Raw genomic sequence first — 22,230 nt, forward strand, 5'->3', positions numbered from 1 at the left:
ACAATATATTATGTCAACAAATACACTAATTAAGGAAATTGTTAATAAAATCCCATGATAAAGTCAACAGCGGACAGTGAAGAAATGAATGTATATTCATGGTACGAAGATACCAAACCAAATCTGTTCATGTCTGTTCATTACAAAATTTCATGCAGCCGCAGAAAAGAAATCAACGGCTCCTTATCGACCCACGTGTCACATCTTCCATCAATCACGTCATCGTCCTTTCCACACACAACACGACCCAACTCAGTTGCGAACAGTCTCACATCACAAAAAAGCTTCAAAACGTCCCTTTCTATAAACATTTTTCTCGTTTTCCCGACAACCCAATGGGTGTCATGAGATGAGATAGCTTTTCTCTCATTCATGGCGATGATTCTCAGAAAAGTATGGGGGTCGGTCTCCAACCGCCCCGGCTCCTCGTCGTCGTCGGATCGTAACAGAATTTTCTCGTCGTCGTCGTCGTCGTTGTCGTTGTCGTCGCTGTCGCTAGGGGCGTTCGATCAGTTACCGGCGGATATATTGATGCAGATAGTGAGAAAGCTTGGAGCTAAGGACGCTATGAAAATGAGCGTCTTGTGTAAGTCTTGGAAGTCGCTCATATCCGATAATCTTCTCTGGATTTTCTTCCTCCAGAACCACCCATATGAGTCTTGGGACTCTATTTTCTTCGCCGAGACCAGCTTGCGATCCGGTTATCCTTTTCAGTAAGTTTCTCGGATTTTTGTTCACCTTCTGTTTGCTTGCCAAGAAAACGGAGCTAAACAGTTGTAATTTTTCTTTGTTTATAACGAAGTTTGAATTTTGATGGTTGTTGGAGTCAATTCTGCGCTGGCTCTGTTTGGTTGCCGAGATAATCAAGCAAAATAATCAGCTATTTGGTTGAGTGCAATACGAAAATTTCAAATTTTATATACATTTATATATATTCTCTTTTGAATTGTGCATTCTTTGTTGAAAATCTACAAATGTTTATTCTACAACTTTCTTCATCCTTGATTGAAAAGTCTGAATTTTGACTGTTGATGAAGTGGCTATTGTTATCTATGAAGATTGAATTGAATTCGATATTTGGTTTATGGTTAGTTAGTGAATCAGATTATTGAAAAGCAAATATATGCTGTTTTAACCATTCTGCCATAGGAATATTGTGGCCCCATTCCTAAAATGAACTGTAATTGCAGAACATTCCCCACTCAGATGCCAGAATTATCATTCATGAGCATTTATAGTCAAAGGATGCGAGTTCCAGGTTCTGTTGTTATCGATGGTAAGCATCTATCACTAGCATAGATCCACTTGTTATATCAAGTTATTATTACTGTTTTTATTTCTTTAATGTTACCAGCCATTTTTCGTAATATGATGGGGTAGTTAAGGGAGTAATAAAAAATATGGCTTCAGATAGAATAGAATAGAATAGAGAAAAAGAATACTTGTGGCCAACCCTTACTAATCTATTGAGAATCCATAGCTGACCCCAAAATTTTTTTTAAGGTTTGTTGTTTTTGTTGTACTTGTACCAGCCATTTCGGTCAAGTTATTAATCCTTCTAGTGTTCGTTAAGGAATTTAGGACTGACATACACAACATGTTCTCATTTTTCTGTTTACATATTCATGCATAGGTGGTTCTGGTTATTGCAAATTTGGTTGGAGCAAGTATGCTCGTCCATCTGGGAAATCAGCAACATTTTTGGTAAGGTCTTAATTGGTACTGATTCACTGAACCTTTAGTAGATTACAAAAACGAATTCTGCAAATTTTGGGAAATCCTATAGGCTTGTTGGGCGTGCTTCTGACTCCCCTTCACTGTTCATTTTGCCAATTTAGTTTTCTTTTGCTGTATCTGTATGTGCAGGAATTTGGTAACATTGAGACACCAATGTACTCTAGGCTTCGACATTTTTTTGCAACTATTTATAACAGGTTCAATCTCTCTCTATTAGTGGGAAATTTTTTTTATAAAAACCTCTCTCTCTCTCTCTCTCCAACTGGTCAATTAATTTATATTCTGTTACACCTACATTTGCAATAAAGATACACGTGCAAATGTGGGAATCCTACAGTAAAACTTCATAAAAATCTCAATCATTATATTATGAATACCTATGGTCTTCAAGTAGTGAAGTTCTTCTACGAGAAGTACATAATGGAACTTATTTATATGGCATATTTGAGCTTCTATAGTTGTATTACAGTAAGATATTTGCAATCATCAAATCTATTAGTCCTTCTTTGTCTTGGTGCTTAATATGTTCAAGATGCTGATTTTAATTTTCCACAGGATGCAGGTGAAACCATCTAATCAGCCAATTGTTGTGTCTGTACCAATCTGCCATTATGACGGTCAGCTATTATATAGTAACTTACTGAATAACTCTGTCATGTATTGCTTGTGCTTATCATCTGTGCCAAAACTTGAAACCCAATCTTTTAAATTGAAGTCATAGCCCTGTAGTGACAAAAAACAATATGCTATAGATATGCAAGCCATGATTGAACATGCATTGTTTCATATTGTATGACATCTTTTAACTGGTTTCGTGGATGTTATTTATACCAGTTTAGTGGTTGGTATGATAAATACTGGCCAGTACAGCTTGTATGGTATGGTATGAACAACATTGTCAGAAATCCATGATGGATATGTGGAGCAGCAAAAGCAACAAGGGTAGAATTGTCAGTGGAGATAGCCTAGATGTGAACCTTGCCAATGGGAACATCTGTGACGCTCAAGTCCTCAATGGAAGAGGAAGAGGTGAGGTCCTTGGTGGAAGCAATAACGTTCTTGGCCCTAGCAACTCAAAATCCAACATAGTGGAGGGTTTAAAGAGGAGGTCTCTTGGGATTGAAAATAGAGTTGGAGTCACGGGGTTTGATTGGGATGAGCTCACAGATCTTCTCAAAAAAAATTGGCCATGGAGAGAGAGAAAGGAGACAGTAAAGGAAAATAGGGGGAAAAAAAGAATTATATAAATTAATAGAAAAGTATGCTGCTGTGGTTCAAATAGGGCTCAAAATGAAAATGACGTAGTATTGAATATAAAAACTATGTCATTTTGAGCTGAGGTGGCATTTAATAGCCACCTCATCATTGGGATTCAAAGAGCTATACAATATCAAAGATGAAAATCTAAAATTCTAAACATAAAGGATAAATTCAAATTGACCCCAAACTTAGAGAGTGTAATTTGCATTTTAGTCATATGAAAATGTAATGCTTGATCAATTATGTCCAATAACTCCAAGGATTCATCTCTCGTATCTGCATTTATATAAGTGTTTTGGGGAGGAAATAATAAGAACATTATCGCATGTTGAATTCAAATATCAGCATAAAGAAAAACATTTGTTGATCTTTTTGTCAGATCTGACAATGTTAGATTTTGGCTTAATGGCAATTGATAAAATTTTATTTTACTTATGTGTTGTCTCTCAGTTTGTATGACATGGTGTTTTTTTTCTTCTTTGGTTATTCCAGATACTGAATCTGCCAAAGCATCAAGACAGCAGCTCAAAAAAACCATATACTCAGCCCTGTTTGATATGAATGTCCCTGCTGTTTGTGCCATCAATCAGGTTGATCTTTTTATGTAGAAGTCTTTTCTGTTAAATAAATTCTGTTAGGGTCACTGTTAGAATAGAAAGCTAAATCAAGTTGAAAGGAGTTATGTGATTTGAAGAATAAGAGGATCCATGAGATGTAAATGCTTCTATAAAGCTTAGATCTATGCCATTGCAAATGTCCTAGAAAAGGTATTGTAGCTTTCCATAAGATGCGCAAGGAGAAAAAGAAACCCCCATGGACTAATCTAACCTAAACCTAATGAAAAAGGGTTCCTATGGGAAGCTGAAAAGAGTGAAAAAAAACTCCATCTTGAACCGGATTTAAATAATGCAATGAATTCTTAATGACTTGTCTTTAGTACTTTATAGCATTCCCCTCATAATTTTACATTCATCTCTGACTGTAAATTGAAACTTTAGTGGACACTTAAAAAAAATTATATTTCTGTAACTCTCCTAATGACTTCTCTTCAGTACATTAATTACATTATCTTACCTGAGAGTTTGGCAATCCAGATTGCCTTTGTGTAGAATTTCCCACGACGAGGGAGCTTTTGCAAACCAGTTGTCCGTATTCATGCTAATTTTTTTGTCTTCATGGTTCATGAATATGATCGTGTACCAATACTCCAAATTAACCTAACGATTAGGATGCTTCATGTATGTATTTTTAAGTTTTGTAAATTGGATCTGGATTTCTTCTATCTTTTGAACTTAGAAAAAGAACAATAATTCCATTGTTATTCTCATTATCTCTATGTCATCTTATTCATCTATTTCTAAAAATTTAGGCAATATTAGCATTATATGCAGCGAGACGAACTTCAGGAATTGTTGTCAATATTGGTTTTCAAGTCACCTCTGTTGTTCCAAGTAAGTGTTCCTCATTTTTTGTCTTATTAACTTCATGATGTTGAGATTAATATGTGGAGTATTTTATAGCAATGTCCTGTAGTATTGGGCCTCAATAGGCACTTTAAGCTTAGTTTGGGGCCTTCTTGTCTTCATTATGAAAGTGAGCCTTAATTGCTGCTTATGGCTCTTTTCCTGGATAATGCAATTTGTAGGCCACTATTTTCTACCTAATCCCTTTCTCAACTTCTTCTTTTTTAGCTTTTCAATTTCTTTTTATTTTAACCCTTTTTAGCTTTGAAGTCAATTGGACTTCATATTATACATTTGCTACTGTGTTTTTCAGTTTTACATGGTAAAGTAATGCGCAAGGTTGGTGTGGAAGTTGTGGGAGTGGGAGCATTAAAACTTACAGGGTTCCTTAAGGAGCTGATGCAGCTGAACAATATAAATTTTGGATCACTGTATACTGTTCGCACACTGAAAGAGGTAGTGCTTTGGGAATGGTTATCTTATTTCTATCCTTGTTTCATGAAAGATTGGGCAATTTGTTTTTGTGCTGGCTAATTTGCATGTAGAGTAATTGGCTAATCAAAATATCTTTCCAAATAATGGGAATCCTCACTTATGTACTTCCATTTTTGGAGAACCGAATGCATTGCTTTCAAATCTAGGTGTCCTTTTTTGCGTTGTATGACAAATCTTCAAATTTATAATAATAATTATTATTATTATTATTACTTTGGTTAGGCAGGATCCTATGAGTCTCAATTTTTTGCTTAGTGCCGGTAATTCCAAATTCTATGAGTAGAGTTTCTTCTAGTCCAATCAAATATCTTAGCTACATTAACATTTCCATATCCACTTCCAATCACAAACTTCCAAATGCTACAAGTGTCACCGCTATTGCTACCATTATCACATGATGCTTACGGATGCAGGACTTGTTATTTCAAAATGTACAGTCTATGGACTAAATATTCACTTTTATTTTTATGTTATCCTCTTGGTTTCTTGATATATAGGAAGTTCCCAAGTATATCTCAATTTTAAAAGGTTGAGACGTGTGTTGTTGGCTTCTAAGGGTAGGGATTAGAAAGTATAGGAGTATCAATGATTTCTTATGGATTTTATTTGTATAGTTTTTTATTTTTTGTTTTTTTAAGTTGAATCCATGTCAAGTTTGTGGGATCAGTGATTATTATGTTTCTCTAGGAAACATTCATACTGAATTTTCATTTTTTTGTTGACTGAATGAGCACACAGAACCTATGTTATGTTGCTGCTGATTATGAGGCCGAATTATCTAAAAATATGCCAGCATCATTTGAAATTACGGGAGAAGGTCCTATTACTCTTTCGAAAGAGCGGTTTCAAACAGGAGAGATCTTATTCCAGCCAAGTATTGGAGGAGTGTAAGTTCATTTCTGTCACAATCTGGTTATTTATACTAAATGTTTGTTTGTGAATAGCTTATTTAGCTTTTTGCCAAAAACAATTTGCTGAAAGTATGCTAAAGTATACTTGTGCATTGAAAATTTTTGAAAAAGTGATAAAAGGCGAGAAAAAGTAAGGTTTTAAAAAGTTGTACATAAAAACTAAAAGCTAAAGTTTAATGCTAATGCCAAACACCCTCTAAGTGGGCTGAAGGATTCCCATATAAATGTTTTCTTTGTAAACCAAGAAATGTTTCTTTCACCCATATCAATAACATCTTGCATATCTGCTTGGTTCTCCTAAAATTGATTTGGATTCTTATAAATGGTTGGGGCCTGATCCTGAGCATGTCCAAGTGAATTCTTCAGATCATGGTTTATGTCTAGCTTTACAAGCTGAAACTATTTTATTGAAAATGACAAACTCAAGACTAAAGCTTTTGGAGTTTATAATTGATAGTGAATAATTTGTTTACTCTTAAAACTAAAAATTACTGGACAATTTTCATTTTTAAGTGTTTCTTACTGACATTTACAAGGTGTCCAAAAATTCTCTGTTAATATATGCATAGACCTGATAGTTTGTTTTGTACTTTACGCATAAGCAGTTTCACTTTCTGTTGATATTTATAGAATCAATTCTTTTCAGTTAGTAACCTTTTGCAGTGGTTGATGGCACTTAGGGAAAGGTGTGTCTAAGGCTGTGTTTGTTTCGGGTGAAAAACTTCTACGGAAAATATTTTACACTTGACAGGGCATTTGGGTGGGCTGGAAAATACGGTCAAATTGACCGTAAAATAGAGGGGTGGGAGTGTAAATTGTTTCACTTTTATATTACCTTCAACCATTTTACATCTCACTCCAGCCACCCAAATCGAGAGAGAGAGAAGCTCCAGCCGAGATATCGTCTGGCTTATTTGCCGGATTATTCATATTTTCTGGTAACCATTTTACCTGCAAACCAAACACTGGAAACCATTTTCTGGCATATTTTCCAGAACACAACCAATCGACTAAAATATTAACCTTTCCAAAAAATATTTTCACTTGAAAAAATTTTACAATCGGAAAATATTTTACATCGAGCTAAACACAATCTAACCACTTGTATGTGTCCATGCTTGTCCTTGCTATGGATTCCTAATATTTTATTTCTTTTGGGTTATTGTTGCCTTGTATGTTTAAGTCTATCATATGATCTTGGTATAGGCGTGCAATGGGTTTGCACCAGGCTGTAGCACTTTGCATGGACCACTGCCATGATGCAGAATTAACAAGCGATGATGCTTGGTTCAAGACTGTAGTCTTGTCAGGGGGGACTGCATGTTTACCAGGGCTGGCAGGTACTTGAAAAAGTTTTATTCTTTTGCAATAAAGCTCTGAAAGATGAAATGGATCTCTTTCTAATCTTATGGACCTAATCAAGAAATATAACAAGATACATTTGATTGTAAATTCTTTTGGTTCAGAGAGGTTAGAGAAGGAACTACATGGACTTCTTCCTGCATCCATTTCTAATGGAATCAGAGTCATTCCTCCTCCATATGGTGCAGACACTGCATGGTTTGGGGCAAAGCTCGTCAGCAATGTAAGCTACCTCACTACCTGGTGCTAACTGTACCTCAATGTAGACTAAAAATTGCTTGTGTTGCCATCCATTATGGCATGTCAACTCTACTGTTCAATAAATCCCAAAATAATGGTCTTCCTCAAAGAATACTCCCTACTTCACTTAAGCTTAATTAAGTTTCTATTGAAATGTTAAATAGGAGTTTCATAAACATCAAAGTATGGTTCAGATACATGATCAGATATTGAGTTTGTGCAGACTGGCTTTTATTAGACGACTAGTAGCTCTAAGTTACATGGCACTTTTTGCTTCTCTTTGTGATAAGTGTTTATTTATTTATTTTAAGCTTTTTGTTAATTACAGTTAAGCAACTTTCCTGGTCCTTGGTGTCTGACAAAGAAGCAGTCCGGACTGAAGTCTAAACTCAACCTCATGTGGTGATCAGATTACTTGGCTTAGTATGACTAGGAGGCATTTCTGATGCAAATCCTGGTCAACTTTGTCTGGTGAAGATACCACTCAACTGCACCAGGGACCTTCTGGTTCTTTGTTTCCTCCAGGGAGCAGGGAGGGGTTCTTGTTAAGTGAGTTAGCTGCAGTTTGAGTTTAGGCAAAGAATATTTTTACGAACTTCCTTGCCTATTTATTCTTCATATTAAAAAGTGAGCATCAGTGAATAAGAATTCACTGTAACTTTATATGTGTTTATAAAAGTAAGCATCCTTGAATAAGAATTCACTGTAGCTTTATATGTGTTAATGAATAATCAATACCAAAAGTGAATAAAGCTGTTCAGCTGATGTAATTGATAGTGGATTCCAGTTTCTGTTATTGTGTATTTTACCTGAATACATTGATGCCAATCTATGGAGAAGGATTCTATTTTTTCTCATATTTCCTATTTGGATTTACTAATCAGTTACTGTTTCTTTTTCCTGACCTGGTGGATAGGTTTGGCCATCCGAGTCCCGATCAGGGGTATTGGCTAATTAGATGCCATCTTCAACTTGGGCATTTCTAATTTGCCATCAAACCCTTCCATAGCCTGTTGATCTCTCTAAGCTTGCTATGGTCTATATCACTTGCTACAAACTCATGGACAACACCATCTATTTCAACAAAACTCATACCACATGTTGTCTCCAAGTCATTTTTCTTAATGAATTTTCTAATTTTGGTTGCATCCGCTTTTTCACCTGCACTAGTCAACATGAGCCCTGCTAGTTTATATCGGTCACCTGACAGTGGCTCAAGCTCAATGAGGTGTCTGAAAGCATGGTTTCCTCTCCTTACGTCACCATAGGTTCGACAAGCACTAAGTAATGCACCCCATATAATTGAATTGGGTTCTTCCGGCATCAACATGATAAACTTTTCTGCTTCTAACAACTGCCCAGCACGGCCAAGGAGGTCGACCATGCATCCATAATGCTCAATCGAAGGCCTAATCCCAAAATCATGAATCATTTGATTGAAATAGTGATGTCCAAGCTCCACATATCCAGCATGGGAGCAAGCAGATAATACAGCCACAAAGATCACTTCGTTTGGATAAGTTCCACTAGCAACCATCTCATCAAACAGTTGGAAGCATTTTTCAGCCTGTCCATGCAAGGCAAAACCAGATATAATGACTCCCCATGTTACTATATCTTTTTGAGGCATTTTTTGAAAGAGTTCATAGCCACATCTGATGCTACCACACTTGGCATACATATCAATGAGAGCAGTACCCAAGGTAACACCAATCTTCACCCCAGCTTTATCAAGAAATGCATGTATCCATCTTCCTTGATCCAGTGCCCCCAAATGAGCACAGGCAGACAATGAGCTCACAAGTGTTGATTCATTTGGATGCACTTGGGAAACCATCATTTCATGAAAGACACCTAAAGCCTCTAAATACATACCATTCTTGATGTATCCTGTAACCATTGCACTCCAAGATGCAACATCTTTTGCTTCCATGGTATCAAACATTCTTCTAGCCTTTTCTACATGACCTTTACTTAGGTACCCAGAGATTATAGCATTCTTGGTATGCGTGTTCTCTTCCGAGAATTCTGCAAGAACACGTTCTGCACAAGCAATGCTATCTGAATTTGTGTACATATGGATTAGTGAGCTATGAATGTGGGTATCAGGTGCTATTCCAGCTTTTATTATCTGGCAATGCACTTGTTTACCTTCGTAAAGAGCTTCCAAATGGGAACATGCTTTAAGGACAAAGGTGTAAGTGTAATTGTCTGGGATTAGTCCATCTAGTAACAGCATATCATACAGTAAGAGAGACTCATGTGGGCACTTACAGAGTGTAAAGCCTCTGATCATGGTGTTGTATGCAAATACATCAGGGGAAGGTAGTCTCTGAAAGATTGACAAGGCAGAGTTGATTTGTGACGTTTTAACATATGACTCAAGGAGCCTCCCAGCATTTGGATAACAGTCAAGGAGACCTGTCACAACCAACTGCGCATGTAATTGTTTAACTTCCTGAAAGTTTTGGCACAATTGAAACAAGTGGATGCTTGCTGGAATTCTAGTTGGGGTCCTTACTAATGGGATAGGAAACCTCTGTTTGGGCAAGGATGGAGCTAAAAGGAAAGCAGCCATGATTTGAGAACCCAAAAACAATAATACAGAACTTCAAAGCTCAGTAATAGCTAATTGTCATAGCAGGCAAGAAAGTGTAGCCTTGAATTCTTAGAAGTGTTTTTAAGGTTTGATCAGTTGGAGGCAAAGGAAATGAAATATATAATACAGCTAAGATATTTGATTTTAGTATTGTTTTTTTTTTTAATCCTAAGATATCCATACCCACACAAACTACATCCAAGAACAAGATGATAAGAAGACAGCTGCATCTTGGACCCACATTTTATACAGGTTTGACAAAAATGGGAAATGACAAGAACAAATTGATCTGTCAAGGGAATATAATTGGAGAGATTTAATTTATTATTAATTTTTGTATCACGCAATGCACAAACCAATACTCAAAGATACAACAACCAATACCTAACCCCAACGACTACTTGGGTGCTGCAAGTGCAAAGTACAAACTGATACATAATAAATTTCAGATAGGCATACCCAAAATTAGTTTTAACACTAGCATGGGGATGAAAACACAAAACAAAACAAAAACAAAAAAAAACAAAACAAAAACAAAAAAAACAAAAAAAAAAAACCTATTTTACATTCTCAAATATAATTTTATCTATTTTACCAACTTATTCTACAACTCACACAACTTCACAGCCTTTATTTTTTAGATACAACTCATAAAATAATATAAACTACTCTATCAACTCATTCTCTCTCTTCTTTCCCATCTCTCTCTTCCACCTTTTTGTACTTTTATATTTACTTTATTTTTAGCCACCATAAATATTAGGTTGTATATATACAAACTTACAATTCATGGTTGCTAAAAATTTTTAGCAACCCACACCCGGATAAAGCTCAATTTGAGTGGGGTTGCTAAAATAGCAACTTAATTGCTAATGCTTCAGCTCCAGCTGGTGATGATTGAAGGGAAAACAAGGCCCAGAACCTGATGTATCAAAAAAATTTAATCTTCTTCACAAGGTCATAGAGAAAAAGAAAAGGAAAAAGAAAAAGATAGTCGACTTTTGGCCTTCATAAAGACTTGAATAATAACAGAAAGGAGCCGGCGAGCAATAGCAGTGGGGAGGGATACACGTTGTGAGTCCCACTTTCATAGGTTGAATCTGCTGGTCGATGCATGTTGTGGGACTCACTTTCATTGGCTGAAGCTGATGGTGCCAGTACAGGGCATGCTAGACCCTCCTTGCTTTCCCTGCACTCACTGGCAAAAAGGCCAGGTGGGTATTTTCCATAGAGATTTATGTAGCTGAACATGGTTGTGGCACAATCATTTGTCAAATCATTTATCGCATCCGCATAAGGGCAAGCAAATTCCTTGAATGCTGGACAACACAGATCAGGTGGGTAGTTGGGTCCTTTGCATTTGCTTGTGATGATTGTGTAGTTCAGAAACTCGAAGCTCACAGGGCAAGCTGCAGATTTTGCATAAGTAAATATATCATCAGACCATTCTATTACCTTTGTATATTGGGTAGAACAAGTGATTAATTATGAAAACAGAAAAGTTAATAATGCCTAGAAAAAGAAAATTTCCATAGTGGTTTATCAATTTTCCTTCACTTCCCTTACTGAATGATTCGTTCCCTAGATGCAAACAAAGCCTTAGTGTGAAACAATATACATTCTAAAGATAACATCAATGACATTCCTTAGGCAAGTTCTCTCTCAAATATGCCACCTCTCAAGTCACAAAAGATGGATGCTTTGCATAAACAAGCAAAAGAAGACATGGATATGCACATCAGAAACCAGCCAGCTATATTATCATCGTAACCGTATTTATACAATCCATTGTCTAAATGGATCAGAGAGGTGGTTAGACTCATTATGGATTCACAAAGTCAATCACCTAATTTACTAGCCTTTTATTCAAAATGATCTGAAGCACCATTGTGGAAAGTTATTTGACATAAAAATTAATCTGTGTCTAATCCTGATCATTCAGTCATCTGCTATCTGCAAAGTATGGTATACCATTCACTTCTAATGATCTCTAATGCCACCCTTGTGATCAAGCAGTCTAAACAAATGCAAGAAGTTATCAGGAGAAAATTTAGAATGCATCCTATAATATAATATATTAACAAATGAACTTTCACTCTATGAACCCAGCTGCAGCATCACTTCCTCACACAAAAGCTATACGTGAATAACAGAGACTATTTTTTCTGGAACAAATAACAAGCAAATATCCCACTAATATTTCAGGAAGAAACCTTTTTCAAAACAAACCAATAATATCTTTGTTAATGTAGTATAACCATAAGACCACTGGTTAGGTATGGCTTCAAGGATCTTGCTTCTTATTGCTTAGTAATCAATAGCGGGAATCCTTCCACTTTTCAGGAAGCAATTGATAGCTCTAAAAGGGATAAGTGGATGGAAGCTATGGTGCAAGAGATGGAGTCCTTTAATAAGAACAAGACTTGGGAGTTGTCAAAACTTCCAAAGGGAAAGAAACTGATAGGTTGCAAGTGGGTTTTCAAAAAACAGTATCAGAAAGGGAAGGAGAACGATTCAAAGCAAGATTGGTAGCAAAGAGATATTCACAAAGACATGGGATTGACTATGATGAGGTTTTCTCACCTGTGGTTAGGCATACTTCTATTAGGGTAGTGTTGACCTTGGTAGCACATCAGGATCTGGAATTGGAACAATTGGATGATGAAGATGGCATTCCTTCATGGAAATTTGGAATCTTCTTGTAACAACCAGAGGGGTTCAAGAAACCAGGTACAGGGAATCTTGTTTGTAGATTGAAAAAGTCACTCTATGGGCTTAAACAATCTCCCAGATAAGGTACATGAGGTTTGATTCCTGTATGATTTAGATTGGTTGTACCCATTGTGAGCATGATTGTTGTGTATATGTTAGAGGCACAATGATGGTTCTTATATTTTTTGGTTACTATATGTTAATTGCTGCTAAGAGCATGTGTGAGGTTGATAGGCTAAAATATTTGTTGCACAAAGGATTTGACATGAAGACTTGGGTATTGTTAAGAAAATTTTGGGTGTAGAGATTCGCAGGGATAGGGAGTCAAGAAAGCTATGGTTATCTCAAAAGAACTATATTAGAAAAGTTCTTGAAAAATTCAACATGCAAGATGCTAAGCCCTTAAGCACCCCATTGGAGAATCACTTCAAATTATCTGGTAGTCGGTTCCTAAATAACGAAAAAGAAACTGAAGGCATGTCAAAGGTTCCATATGCGCTCGGTTTTAATGTAGGTGATGGTTTGCACTAGGCCGGATTTGGCTCATGTAGTGAGTATTGTCAATAAATACATGGCAAACCCAAGTAGAGAGCATTGAAATGCAGTGAAGTGGATATCCAGATACCTGAATGGAACCGCAAGATATGGGATCTTGTTTGCGAGGCAACATGGGGATAATTCAGTGGTAGGATATGTGAATTTAGACTATCCAGGCAATATGGATGACAGAAGGTCTACTACAAAAATATGTGTTCACACTGTCAAAAGGGTCCATTTGTTGGAGATCCACAGTACAATCCCTAGTGGCCATGTCTACTACAAAAGCTAAGTACATGGCGGTTGCTGATGCTGCAAAGGAAGCACTGTGGTTGAAAGCGCTAGTCAAAGAGCTTGGTTTGAACCAAGGAGGAGTTCAGTTGCATTGTGACAGTCAGAGTATCATTTACTTGGCAAAGAATCAGGTTTACCATGCTAGGACAAAGCATATTGATGTAAGATTCCACAAGATTAGGGAGTTGATTTTCACAAGAGAGATTGTTCTTGAGAAGATTGACATTTTAGAGAATGCAGCTAATATGTTGACAAAGCCGGTACCTACAAACAAGTGCAAGCACTGCTTTGACTTGATTAGTGTTGGTGGCTTGTGATAGTCCGTAAGGGCTAAGGTGGAGGTGATTGAAGAGTTTCGTTCATGAAGCTTGATACAATTCAAGCCAAGGTGGAGATTTGTTGGAATGACTTAAATTGTAATGTCGGTGGATTGATATTACAAGCAAGCATTAAATGTTATCTTGCATGAATTGTCAAAAAGGCAAGGAACAACATCAGACATGCAAACCAAATTCTAGCTTTCTTCTTGTAGCTGAAATGGATGACTCTGTTGTCAATAATGCTGGCCATCTTCTTTGAATTGATAAGTTTCATGTGCTGAAACTATTGACATTTTGGCTGAAAATCTAGCTATAAATAGATGGTGAGTTTGAGAGAAGATGCAAGAGAGCTCCTACATGAGATAGCGAAAGAGAAATAGCTTCTACAATGTGTACAACAAAGATAGGAAGATAGAGTGTCCTGCAACTCTTGTCTAAATAGAATAGAGTGTTCTCTATTTATTTGTGAGAGAACCAAGGATGTATATGGGGTTTGGGTTTGTCTGAGAGTGTCTTCAAGCAATTGTTGTAATCTCCAAAGTTATAGTGAAACTTTATTCTATCACCTCCCATGGACGTAGGCATATTGCCAAACCACGTAAATTCCTTGTGTCAAATTTTCTCATCTCTCCTCTTTAACCTTATGTAAAGAGATTGTTTCACAATTCTCACAACAGTTTTTAAATGTTGCACCCCCAAAAAAGAATAGATGTGGCTGAACTTGATTAGTCTGTTTAGGATACATAGCCGACCCCAATTAGTATGTTAAGGATCTATAGCCGCTGAAATTTTGGAAATAAGATTTGGTTAATATTTTATGTTTTTGACAGCTGTAGAAAAGCTCATAATCATCTCTTTTAGTGCTATGGCTATGGGGCAAGCACTTTGAAAAAGGTTTCTGCTCTTGAATTCATTACTCCTTCAGCCTTCAGGGCAAGATCTCTCCCTATTTTAATCACAGGTTTCTAATTTCGCGGCAACTCATTTCTCAGTGTCATACTTGTAATGCTCCTAACTAAAAACCAGAAGGATATAACTAAAAAAAGGGAAATAACAGAAAGGAATCTGAAAGCCTCAAAGCCATAAACTAGTAATGATTACAAGTGGGTATGCCTGAAAAGGCAAAATCCATCAGCCTATAGATAGATTTGATGGACCCAACGTGATCTAATTGAAAACTAAAAAAATGTGCATAAACCAAAGTTGGGGATTTTTAGCTATCAGATCCAATACTAATGCATTACAAAACAAGAACAAACCCAGAAAATATCTGATCCAAAATAAAGAAATCAGTTGTGAAAGTTGGCACCTTTTTTAGCTTGAAGAAGGTTCCTGCCAGTAAATGATTGTGATTCAAACATACCATCTGCAATTACACACACAAGTCAGCACCAAAAAAAAAACAGAAAATATAGAGAATCACATATTTCAAAAAAGACAAAGATTGTTGAAAAATGTGAAGTGCCTGAAATGAAAGTAAGAGGAGAAGAAGAAGAAACAGGAAGACCCATCAAAAGGTAGGACAAGAGGATTGCAGAGAAGAAGCAGAAACATCGATTCCAGTCCATATTTTCTTGGACTTTCTTTGGGCTTGAGAAAGTGAGAGAGAGAGAGAGACCCTTTATTTAATGAACTAAGCTAACTACTGCTCTACCAAGCTCCTTCAATTCCTTCTATTTATCTTTTTAACAAACAAAAGAAAAAAGCTTTGAGCTATTCAAATTTCAGACAAAAAGTTTACATTAGATTACAGTTTACAGACAGACATGAAGAGGAAAGTAGAACACACACAAACACGAATTTTAGTCAGAGTTGATGTTATTTATTAAGTTGGTTTTAATAAATAAATAAAAATATTTTAATAAAAACAGAGACAGTCTCGCATGATTGATTGAAGTGGGTTAGTGGTTACAGCGGGAAACGCGAGAACTGGATTTCCTCATGGAGTGGAGAATGACCCCGTCAGCAGTCAGCACACACCAACACTCTCTGTAGCTCCATTTATCATTTATGTGAATATTTTTGTTTAATAAATTTGTCTTTAATATAATTTTAGCCATTTGTGTGTCTTGCTTTAACTTTTACTTATTTGATCGGGGTAAATGAATAAATGATAATCTTTAATGACTTGTAACTAATGACCTTTGTAATCTTCTTTTAGATTAGGTAATACCATCAATTTATGAAGCACACATGATTTATGATTGGTCTCTATCAGGTCAAGACATATTAGTTTTTTTTTTTTTTGTATGCGATTCTAGTCTCAAATTTTTTATTCAACTAGACGAAATTTTATCAATTGACTAGTATACTTTAACTTCTTTTATTTAATTATTTATATCTTCAAACCATATGTTATGTCATTAAATCTTATCCTCAGTTTTAGTACATGACATGATATCGTTTATTTTATATGAAAATTTAAAATTCACTTTCAAATAGACATATATAAGGAAAAATAATATATATTTATATAGCTTTCCTTTAAGTTTAGGGACTAAATTCTATAGCTTTTATAAAAATAAAAATAAAAATTTAGAGTTAATTGCAATTTATCCATTTATAGTTTGGTCGAAATTTAAGTTGCTACACATGATTTAAAATTTGACACTTTACTCACCTAAGATTAGCTCAGTTAAGGTTCCATAACCCAACTTTGTTAAAAATGGGGCTAAATATGCATTTTCCCATTTATGTCTCTTTCCTCCAAAAACAAGAAAAAACATAGGAAAAAAAAAAAAGATAAAAAAAGAAGGGAGAGTTTTGTAAAAATTAAGAATAAACATTACAACCACCATAGAAGCTTTTGTTAAGAATTATCAGATCCAACAAAAACAAAATCTTTTCACTCATTTCTAAGCAACCAACAAAGCTATAGTATCTAAAGCTTAAATCAAACTCAAAAAATTCAAACTTCAAATTTTTTGCAATTCCATGGTTGATCTGAGAAGAAGGCTAGGGTTTGTGTTGAGTTTGGTTTCTAGGATTCATTAATAGTGGGTTAGGATTAGGAGTTTTGACTAAAGGAAGGCTTCAGCATAGATGTTTTGGTTTCGATTAAAGTTGTAAAATTAGTTTGAGGTTTGTTAATGGTGGGTTTGGATTTGTGTTTAGGGCATGAATTTGTTGAGATTAGGTGTGATATTCTGGTTTGGTTTTGCAATGGGGGAGGGCTTAGTGGAGGATTTATTTTTCTTATGTTAGAATCATACGACTAGCGGGAGTAATTCTCTTTGACCTCTTAATTTTCCTAAAATCTTTCTCAACCTTCTGCTGTTCAATTTGGTCCTGTAGCTAATTCCTTATAAGTTTGACATCTACATCCTTGGATGATTTGATTTGTGGGCATCATTGGCTATCGTTTTTCGCTTGAGTGATCTTCCACTATTAGGATTTTTGGCATCTTGCTCTATTGAATCCTTTACTAATCTATTACTTCTAAATTTTCTTTTTCTTAAAAGACTTTCTTTTTGCCCATATGTTCATCTAGTGCGTTATGACATCAAACCTTTGAATATGTCATCATTTGTTTAGTGATGTCTCTCCATCTTAGTTATTTTATAAAACAATTAAATTGCAAAAGAAAAGTAACCATAACCAAACCCTTGGATTTGTTGCTAATCCAAACTCCGTATGTGAAGAAAACTTAAAAATAAAGAACTATGTTCCTCCTATCTCTTTGTATAGGCATTTGCAAGAATCTATCAATTTGATGCAATTAGTGTAAATGTAAGGTTGAAATGCTAAAACATTGCATAAAAGTTTTTATCAACCACTTTTTTAATCTTATTTTCTCTTGTTTTTCTATGTTTTTGGTGAAGAGAAACATAAAAGGGAGCAAAAATACATATTTAACCCAATTTTTAACAAAAGTAGGTTACAGAATATTAATTGAATTAACCTCAAGTAGAAAAATATCAAATTTCAAATCACAAGTAGACAACATAAATTTTGACTAAACTACAAACATAGGAGTTGTAATTTGCCCAAAAATTTTAAAAGGGACTAAATTCTATAACTAAAGTTCAACATGCTCTAATTCCTATGGAAATGCCAAACGAACCCTTATGTTGTACTTCTTCTTTTTTTGTTGAAATGCCTTATGTTGTACTTCTCAGTGAGGAATTCATATTTAAATTTTATAAAAGTCAAACAAATGCAGACTGTAGTTCTGTTTAGTTTAGTTTTTTTTTTTTTTTTTTTTTTCCATGAATAAAAATTGAAGTTTATCAACAATAAAAATAAATAAATAAATAAATAAAAAGATACAACAACCAACCCATACCTAACCCCAACAACTTGGGTGCAGCAAAGTACAAACTGATAAATAATGACTTAAAACTAATTTTTGGGTATGCCTAACTGAAATTTATGAGCTCCAGCTGGTGATGATAGACGGGAAAACAAGGCCCAGAACCTAGTGTATCAAAAAAAAATTTAACCTTCACAAGGTCATAGAGAAAAAGAAAAAGAAAAAGAAAAAGATGGTTGACTTTTGGCCTTCATAAAGACTTAAATAATAGCAGAAAGAAGCCGGCTGTGAGCACTAGCAGTGGAGAGGGATACATGTTGTGAGTCCCATTTTCATCATTGGATGAAACTGATGGTGCTTGTGCAGGGCATGCAAGACCCTCCTTGCCTTCCTTGCACTCATTGGCAAAAAGGCCAGGTGGGTAGTTTCCATAGAGGTTTATGTAGCTGAACATGGTTGTGGCACAATCATTTGTCAAATCATTTATTACATCTGCATAAGGGCAAGCGAATTCCTTGAATGATCCACAGCACAAAGCAGAAGGGTAGTTGGGTCCTTTGCATTTGCTTGTGATGATTGTGTAGTTCAGAAACTCGAAGTTCACAGGGCAAGCTGCAGATTTTGCATAAGTAAATATATCATCAGACCACTCTATTACCTTTGTATATTGGGTAGAACAAGTTATTAATTATGAAAACAGAAAAGGTAATAATGCCTTGAAAAGGAAAATTTCCATAGTTGTTTATCAATTTTCCTTCACTTCCCTTACTGAATGATTCGTTCCCTAGATGGAAACAAAGCCTTAGTGTGAAAAAATATACCATCTAAAGATAACATCAATGACTTTCCTTAGGCAAGTTCTCTCTCAGATATGCCACCTCTCAAGTCACAAAAGATGGGTGCTTTGCATAAACAAGCAAAAGAAGACATGGATATGCACATCAGAAACCAGCCAGCTATATTATCATCGTAGCTGTATATATACAACCCATGGCCCTGAATGGATCAGAGAGATAATTAAACTCATTATATCCATTCACAAAGTCAATCACCTAATTCACTCTCATTTGATTCAAAATGATCTGAAGCACCATTGTGGAAATTTATTTGACATAATAATTAATCTGTATTTCATATCCTGATCATTCAGCCATCTGCTATTTGCAGAGTAAGGTATACAGGTCACTTTCAATGATCTCTAATGCCACCCTTGTGCCATAGGCATCAAGTAATCTAAACAAATGCAAGAAGTTATCAGAAGAAAACTTAGAAGGCATCCTATAATATAAGATATTAACAAAGGAACTTTCACCTTATGAACCCAACTGCAGCATCACTTCCTCACACAAAAGCTATACGTGAAAACAGAGAAATTATTTTTTGTGGAACAAATAACAAGCAAATATCCCACAAATATTTCAGGAAAAAACCCTTTTCAAAACAAACCAATAATATCTCTGTTAATGTAGTATAACCATAATAACTTTGCTAATCTAGCAAGACCGAAAGAATAGCATACTTCGGGGGATATGGGACTAATTTGCCCCTTAAAAGTAAGATAAATCAATTTTTAATTTTTAACCGTGTTTTATGTTTTTAAATGTTGAACCCCCAAAAAAGAACAGATGTGGCTGAACCTGATTAGTCTGTTTAGGATACATATCCAACCCCAATTAGTTTGTTGTTATTTTATGTTGTTGACAGTTGTAGAAAAGCTCATAATCATCTCTTTTAGTGCTATGGCAATGGAGCAAGAACCTTGAAAAAGGTTTCTACTCTTGAATTCATTACTCCTTCAGCCTTCAGGGCAAGATCTCCCTATTTTAATCACAGGTTTCTAATTTTGCAGCAAATTATTTCTCAGTGTCATATTTGTAAAGCTCCTAATAAGTAATAACTAAAAACCAGAAAGATATAACTCAAAAAAAAAAAAAAAAAAAAAACGGAAATAACAGAAAGGAATATGAAAGTCAAAAACTAGTAATAATTACAACTGGGTATGCCTGAAAAGGCAAAATCCATCAGCCTATAGATAGAATTGATGGATCGAACGTGATCTATTTGAAAACTAAAAAATGGGCATAAACCAAAAGTTGGGGCTTTTTAGCTATCAGATCCAATACCAATGCATTACAAAAACAAGAACAAACCCAGAAACTATCTGATCCAAAATAAAGAAATCAGTTGTGAAAGTTAGCACCTTTTTTAGCTTGAAGAAGGTTCCTGCCATTAAATGACTGAGATTCAAACACAACATCTGCAATTACACACAAACGTTAGCAAAAAAAAAAAACAGAATATATAGCAAAGACTGTTGAAAAACGTGAAGTACCTGAAATGAAAGTAGAAGGAGAAGAAGAAGAAACAGGAAGACCCATCAAAAGGTAGGACAAGAGAATTGCAGAGAAGAAGCAGAAACATCGATTCCAGTCCATATTTTCTTGGGTTTTCTTTGGGCTCGAGAAAAGAAAGAGAGAGACCTTTTATTTATTGAACTGAGCTAACTACTATGCTCTACCTAGCTCCTTCAATTTTTCTTTTTAACACACAACAGAAAAAAGCTTTGAGCTATTCAAGTTTAACACAAAAAAGTTTACATAAGACGAGTACAGGCAGTTTACAGACAGACATGAAGAGGAAAGTGGGGACACGCAAACACAAATTACTCAGAGTTGACGTTATTTATCATGTTTGTTTTAATAAATAAATACAAATATTTTAATAAGGACAGAGACAGTTGATTGATTGAAGTGGGTTACAGCAAGAAACGCGAAAACTGGATTTCCTCAGCACACACCAACTCTCTCTTTATCTCCTTCGTGCAAGCTTCTCATTTATAATTTATGTCAATTTTTGTTAATAGACGAGAGTGCTGTCCGTTACCTGTTTAAATATATGGTTTTAATTTTTAAATAATATTATATGTATTTTTATATATTTTTTTATTTATAAGTATTTTATTTTAAATATAAACAACTTTACTAAAACATTACTAAACAACCTCTCGTCTTTTATATAATTTTAGGCATTTGTGTTTCTTGCTTTCACTTTTATTTATTTGATTGGAGGTAAATAAATAGATGATGATCCTTAATGACTTGTAACTAATGACCATTATAATCTTCTTTTATCAATTTATGAAGCATGCTTATGATTGCTCTTTATTAATAGACAATACTAATTAATTTTAAGTGTAGGTATATCAAATCTCAAATTTTTTATTTAACTATAAAAAATTTTAAGGATTGAATAATTTACTTTTAAAAAAATTTATTTATTTATCTTCAACCTATATGTTATGTCATCGGATCTTATTCCTAGTTCTTGAGTAGGTGACATAATGTCATTAATTTTTTTTATAGAAGTTAAAATTTCACTTTTAAATCGACATATGAGTAAAAAATTAGTTTTCCTCTAAGTTTAGGGACTAAATTCTATAATTAAAGTTCTACAGGCTTTACTACTTCCTATGGAAATACCAAACGAACCCTTATGTTGTACTTTGTCATAGTGAAGAATCCATATATAAATTGTATAAGAGTCAAACAAATGCAACTTTAAAAAATTATATTAAAAATTATCAAGTAAAAGTTTCATGTATTTAAAATGTTTGTGCATTCTATATTTATTTATCTGTCTGGTTCAATTTCATAACTATTCTATTGAGGAAAAGCTGTGATTTTCTTCCTCCAAAGGTGTGGAAGAAAATCACAATTTCGTGTTGGCAGTGGTACGCACACAATGAAGACTATACGTGTTGATCAAAAGAAGAAGGATGGATGGCGTTCATGGATTTAAAGCCCATCGAATCATTCTCATCAAGAATGCTATAAAATATAACATTTAGCATTTTAAAAAGTTATTTTATTTATTTTAAAAACTCACTTTGCAATACATCCAATATTAAAAGGTCTATTATTTTACCACTTTATTTAAATATTCTTTTTTATTCTTTCTTTATGTTGTAGCTGTTAGTTATAAAGTTTTTTTCCTTCAACTACCATGAACGTACCTGTTAGTTATAATCCTGAGAACATTGTGGAGCTGC

The 22,230-nt window shown here is 34.9% G+C and overlaps 3 protein-coding genes across 7 annotated transcripts; 1 reads left to right on the forward strand and 2 right to left on the reverse strand.

Annotated features, from left to right (window-relative positions):
- The first annotated feature begins 261 nt into the window (after positions 1-261).
- Positions 262-8,325, forward strand: LOC142637903 (actin-related protein 8). Of its 2 annotated transcripts, none has more exons than XM_075811866.1 (12): positions 262-713; positions 1,191-1,276; positions 1,634-1,704; positions 1,867-1,934; positions 2,293-2,369; positions 3,490-3,587; positions 4,367-4,448; positions 4,774-4,916; positions 5,694-5,842; positions 7,073-7,206; positions 7,333-7,451; positions 7,797-8,325. In XM_075811866.1, the coding sequence occupies exons 1-12, from the start codon at positions 373-375 to the stop codon at positions 7,872-7,874; spliced, it is 1,446 nt and encodes a 481-aa protein (XP_075667981.1). In that variant the 5' UTR covers positions 262-372; the 3' UTR covers positions 7,875-8,325. The 2 variants fall into 2 exon arrangements, with proteins under 2 accessions (XP_075667981.1, XP_075667982.1); XM_075811867.1 differs by having other exon boundaries at positions 263-713; positions 2,293-2,354.
- Positions 8,213-10,589, reverse strand: LOC142637902 (pentatricopeptide repeat-containing protein At5g66520-like). The gene has a single exon (XM_075811865.1). The coding sequence runs from the start codon at positions 10,044-10,046 to the stop codon at positions 8,451-8,453; it is 1,596 nt and encodes a 531-aa protein (XP_075667980.1). The 5' UTR covers positions 10,047-10,589; the 3' UTR covers positions 8,213-8,450.
- Positions 10,590-10,782: 193 nt separating this feature from the next.
- LOC142637904 (GPI-anchored protein LLG1) lies at positions 10,783-21,036 on the reverse strand. Of its 4 annotated transcripts, none has more exons than XM_075811869.1 (3): positions 20,515-20,738; positions 15,240-15,296; positions 10,783-11,476 (listed from the first exon to the last, which is right to left on the reverse strand). In XM_075811869.1, exons 1-3 carry the CDS (start codon positions 20,615-20,617, stop codon positions 11,076-11,078), a joined length of 561 nt encoding a protein of 186 aa, XP_075667984.1. In that variant the 5' UTR covers positions 20,618-20,738; the 3' UTR covers positions 10,783-11,075. The 4 variants fall into 4 exon arrangements, with proteins under 4 accessions (XP_075667984.1, XP_075667986.1, XP_075667983.1 ...); XM_075811871.1 differs by lacking the exon at positions 20,515-20,738 and adding an exon at positions 15,843-15,940; XM_075811868.1 differs by lacking the exon at positions 20,515-20,738 and adding an exon at positions 15,396-15,851.
- Positions 21,037-22,230: the final 1,194 nt, after the last annotated feature.

The sequence above is a fragment of the Castanea sativa genome, chromosome 6 (genome assembly GCF_040712315.1).
Source record: "Castanea sativa cultivar Marrone di Chiusa Pesio chromosome 6, ASM4071231v1".
NCBI lineage: Eukaryota > Viridiplantae > Streptophyta > Magnoliopsida > Fagales > Fagaceae > Castanea > Castanea sativa.

Coding starts and splice junctions, on each gene's coding strand:
- LOC142637904 (XM_075811869.1), bottom strand. CDS start 20,617: ATGGACTGGAATCGATGTTTCTGCTTCTTCTCTGCAATTCTCTTGTCC. Junction 15,297..20,514: donor TCCTTCTACTTTCATTTCAG/GTACTTCACGTT, acceptor GTGTAATTGCAG/ATGGTATGTTTGAATCACAA. Junction 11,477..15,239: donor CCTTCTTCAAGCTAAAAAAG/GTGCCAACTTTC, acceptor CAAAATCTGCAG/CTTGCCCTGTGAGCTTCGAG.
- LOC142637903 (XM_075811866.1), top strand. CDS start 373: ATGGCGATGATTCTCAGAAAAGTATGGGGGTCGGTCTCCAACCGCCCC. Junction 1,705..1,866: donor GGAAATCAGCAACATTTTTG/GTAAGGTCTTAA, acceptor CTGTATGTGCAG/GAATTTGGTAACATTGAGAC. Junction 7,207..7,332: donor ATGTTTACCAGGGCTGGCAG/GTACTTGAAAAA, acceptor CTTTTGGTTCAG/AGAGGTTAGAGAAGGAACTA.
- LOC142637902 (XM_075811865.1), bottom strand. CDS start 10,046: ATGGCTGCTTTCCTTTTAGCTCCATCCTTGCCCAAACAGAGGTTTCCT.